General features: G+C 47.9%; 1 protein-coding gene across 1 annotated transcript in view; it reads right to left on the bottom strand.

Annotated features, from left to right (window-relative positions):
* Positions 1 to 4,519, bottom strand: part of dcbld2 (discoidin, CUB and LCCL domain containing 2) — a gene marked incomplete at both ends in the record, with an annotated part of 17,389 nt that extends 12,870 nt beyond the window's left edge. The window contains 3 exons of the mRNA XM_080536871.1: positions 761 to 898; positions 1,167 to 1,391; positions 4,405 to 4,519. Of these exons, the coding sequence (XP_080392997.1) occupies positions 761 to 898; positions 1,167 to 1,391; positions 4,405 to 4,519 (478 nt within the window). The remainder of the gene's footprint in view (positions 1 to 760; positions 899 to 1,166; positions 1,392 to 4,404) is intronic.
* Positions 4,520 to 4,853: the final 334 nt, after the last annotated feature.

The raw sequence follows: 4,853 nt of genomic DNA, 5'->3' as shown, positions 1-4,853 counted from the left end.
TAAGAAGCCCAGCTCTAATGCTTTCCAGACATGCTCCAGGCCTGTCATGTTAAAGTAAAACCGAAGGCACTTCTCTTCCGTCTCCTTTTTTTTTAACTCCATTAAAGACGCCCCCCCCCTTTAACCCTCAGTCCCTATCTGCGACAGACTGACAGCCTGGTAGTGACTGTGGGCTGAGGCAGAGCAACACGAGCCACCACTTACAGAGAACCCACAGCCGGCGTGGAGAGAGGAGGAGGAGGAGGAGTCATTCTCTCTCATGAAGGAATGGGGGGAGGAAGAAGAGGTGGAAGTAGTAGAGAGGGGTGGAATAGTAAACAGTGAAAAGGCAGGAGAGAAGAGTGCAGAGTGAAGAGGAGAAAGAGGGTTAACTAAAATGAGGGGGCAAGAGAGAGAGAGAGAGAGAGAGAGAGAGAGAGAGAGAGAGAGAGAGAGAGAGAGAGAGAGAGAGAGAGAGAGGAGGGTGTAGGGAAGCATCCATATAATCAGACTCACATGAGAGCGTATAACTCTCAATCACACATGTACGGTCACATCAAGGCAACTTTACACAACCCATAATAACTTCAACATGACCCAAATCTCATGTCAACACTGATCTCTGCATGACCTACAAATAATGTCAACCCATTCTCTGACACATCTATGGGGACACCTGAGGGTTTTGACCCAGGCTGCAGTAACATGACAACACACACACACACACACACACACACACACACACACACAGGAAGTGTTACCCCTGACCTCTGAAGCATACCTGGGTGTTCTGTGGTGGAGTAGGACAGGAAGAAGCCTCGCCCGGTGCGGTGGGTTCCACTCATGAACTGGACCGTGACCTGGTTCCCCTTGGACTGGATCAGCTCAGGAACCTTCAGACCCAGACCACAGAACTTCACTACAGAACCGAAGAAGGGGGGATGGAGCAGGAGAGAGAGAGAGAGAGAGAGAGAGAGAGAGAGAGAGAGAGAGAGAGAGAGAGAGAGAGAGAAGGAAAGAGGTGGGGAGGAACAGAGGCGGGGGTAAGGAGGAAGACGGTCGGGTCAGTTGGTTATTGCTGTCAGGTCTGAAGATCCCGCTGTATCAAGTAGTGCTGTGTGTGTTTGTGTGTGTGTGTGTGTGTGTGTCTCTCTCTCTCTCTCCCCATCTGTGTCTCCCTCCCTCACCGATCTCGCTCCTCTGCGGTCCGATGCCGTCGTAGATCCTGAGGTAGTTGACCTGGCAGTTGTTGTCCTCTATATCCAGGTCGGCGAAGCGGAAGTGTAGCTGTGTGTCCTGGGCCACGCTGATCTCCCACTCACACACCGTGTGGTTGGGGTAGGTCCCAGGGTAGTCCAGAGACGACAGGGTCCCACTGCTGGGGCCCAACACACTGGGGCCGCAGCCATCACCTGCAGCAGGGACAAACAATGACTGAATGGAAAATATACACAGATCTTTGTGTGTGTGTGTGTGTGTGTGTGTGTGTGGGTGTGTGTGTGTGGGGGGGGGGTGGTCATGTCCTAACTGAAAACATTGGAAAAGTCCAAAGCTATAATTGGCTCCCAGTTTGGAGAACACTGAAGTAGAGGCCAACAGCAGATATAGTTATACATTGCTGTGAAGCTAACTTGACCAGGTCAGACTGATAACAGAGCCACGTGAAGCCGCGGACGGTCCCTGGTCGGGCTGGTGGAGGTTTGGACCTGGTCCAGACACACTGGACACAAACACAACAGGCTCCCCCCGGCCCAGTGGGGCGACGAAGAAAGCTGCTCTCGGCTAATATAGAATAACAAAATGATAGCTTTTTATTTTTTTCAACAACACGGAACAACTACTGGCTTAAATGTGGCTATTACACAACACAGGTATGGTCAACATGTCTCTTAAAGTACCCACAGCTCAGCCCTTCCCCCCCTCGGTTACAATTTGGCCAAACGGTGTTATCGCTTTCTCCTCCTGACCACATGAATCCCTCCAGACTAGGGGTGTAACGGATCACGGATAATCCGTGATCCGTTCGGATCGCCATCCACGGTTCGGAACGCATGTGTACCGCGGATCAATAGCAAAATCGTTTTTTTTTTTTTTTTTTTTTTTCTAACACCAGGGGAGCCACCCCTCCTAAATTTCGTTGTTTGGTACCTGTACTGTAGCAATGACAATAAAGACCATTCATTCATTCAAATGTAACCGGTAGAAAAACAATCATGTGCGCTTTATTCTCACTCTCTGCATGTGTACTGAGTTGACAACAACATTCATTCACTCATCTCTGTCCCAATTATATCACGTCATATCACCCGCTAAGCAGCCTGGGTGATTGTGTAAACACACAAAAAAAGTACTCTGTTACTTTGCAGCAGTGATGTTATATATATGTTGTTATATATATATATGTTGTTATATATAGATGTTATATATATGTGATATATATATCAGTTTTGACATCTTGAATGTTGTTTTTTTGTTTCACACATTAAAAGTGGTGTTTTTACAGAATTCAAGGAAAATTTTGTTTTTATTAAAAAATATATATGTTTTGTGTTGATCCGAAAAATGATCCGATCCGTGACTCAAAATCCGTGACACGATCCGATCCGTGAGTTAGGTGATCCGTTACACCCCTACTCCAGACTAACTAACCCTGTCTAACTAACCCTGTCTAACTGAACCAGTCTAACTAACCCTGTCTAACTAACCCTGTCTAACTAACCCTGTCTAACTAACCCTGTCTAACTAACCCTGTCTAACTAACCCTGTCTAACTAACCCTGTCTAACTGGGCCAGACTAACTAACCCTGTCTAACTGAACCAGACTAACTGAACCAGACTAACTAACCCTGTCTAACCGGCCAGACTAACTAACCCTGTCTAACTGAACCAGACTAACTAACCCTGTCTAACTAACCCTGTCTAACTAACCCTGTCTAACTGGCCAGTCTAACTAACCCTGTCTAACTGAACCAGACTAACTAACCCTGTCTAACTGAACCAGACTAACTAACCCTGTCTAACTGAACCAGACTAACTAACCCTGTCTAACTAACCCTGTCTAACCCTCCAGACTAACTAACCCTGTCTAACTAACCCTGTCTAACTAACCCTGTCTAACTGAACCAGACTAACTAACCCTGTCTAACTGAACCAGACTAACTAACCCTGTCTAACTAACCCTGTCTAACTGAACCAGACTAACTAACCCTGTCTAACTGAACCAGACTAACTAACCCTGTCTAACTGGCCAGTCTAACTAACCCTGTCTAACTGAACCAGACTAACTAACCCTGTCTAACTGGCCCTGTCTAACTAACCCTGTCTAACTGGACCAGACTAACTAACCCTGTCTAACTAACCCTGTCTAACTGAACCAGACTAACTAACCCTGTCTAACTAACCCAGACTAACTAACCCTGTCTAACTGGCCAGTCTAACTAACCCTGTCTAACTGGCCAGACTAACTGAACCAGACTAACTAACCCTGTCTAACTGGCCAGACTAACTAACCCTGTCTAACTAACCCTGTCTAACTAACCCTGACTAACTAACCCTGTCTAACTAACCCTGTCTAACTGAACCAGACTAACTAACCCTGACTAACTAACCCTGTCTAACTAACCCTGTCTAACTAACCCTGTCTAACTGAACCAGACTAACTAACCCTGTCTAACTAACCCTGTCTAACTGACCCTGTCTAACTGAACCAGACTAACTAACCCTGTCTAACTGGCCAGACTAACTAACCCTGTCTAACTGGCCAGAATAACTAACCCTGTCTAACTAACCCTGTCTAACTGGCCAGACTAACTAACCCTGTCTAACTGAACCAGACTAACTAACCCTGTCTAACTAACCCTGTCTAACTGGCCAGACTAACTAACCATGTCTAACTGAACCAGACTAACTAACCCTGTCTAACTGGCCCAGACTAACTCCACTTTCCACGAAAAAGATTCTAGTCTAAGAGCGAAACAATTCGAATGGGTCACAAAACTCGGTACTGTTTCAACATCTAGGCTACAAAACAACTTGTTTTGCGGGGCTTATTGTCCCGGAAACATCATATTATTATTGACTCCATATTTCGGATGGGGCAAAGAACGAAGCAACCGATCCATGTAAGGTAGGCTTCAGACCCCGGTCCCGTTAAGCGTCTACTCTCTCTACTCTTGCATAACGATCTCAATGGTAAGAAAGTAACTTCAGAGAAGAGTGTGTGTGTGTGTGTGTGTGTGTGTGTGTGTGTGTGTGTGTGTGTGTGTGTGTGTGTGTGTGTGTGTGTGTGTGTGTGTGTGTGCGTGCGTGCGTGCGTGCGTGTGTGTGTGTGTGTGTGTGTGTGTGTGTGTGTTTGGAACAATTAAACCCCAAAGTAACGGACTTTGTGTGTCTCTCGGTTGCGGCTCGTCGCGATGGGGCACCCACCTTTCTGCGCTCGGCTGCTTCTCGCGGTGAGGAGGAGGAGGATGATGAGGATCGACAGGAGGAAGAAAGCCCCCCTGGCCCCCCCTGTCTCTGGCCCCCCCCTGCAGCCCACCATTACCTCTGCTGCTGCTCTGCCCATAGCAGTCTGCAGTCCGAATGCATAATGCTCGCGCCTCTACGACCGGGTGTTCCTGATCGTACACCGTCCAGACAGGTAGGGGGACATAAACCTCCACTCCAGTAAACCCCTAAAGAAATGGATCACTCTCCCCTCCAACCGGCGTCCCGACTTCCTCACTCTCTCCAGAACAACTCGGTGGTCAGCTCCGCTTCCACTACTGAGAGTTGCTGCAGAAACACATCCAATCTGTGCTGCAACCACTTCCTCCACTTCCTGCTCCTCCTCCTCCGCCCACCACACTGCGATCGGAATCCCTCCCTAGTCCCCC

The sequence above is a fragment of the Nansenia antarctica genome (genome assembly GCF_963989245.1).
Source record: "Nansenia antarctica genome assembly, chromosome: 7".
NCBI lineage: Eukaryota > Metazoa > Chordata > Actinopteri > Argentiniformes > Microstomatidae > Nansenia > Nansenia antarctica.
This window is presented reverse-complemented; position numbering and strand designations above follow the sequence as displayed.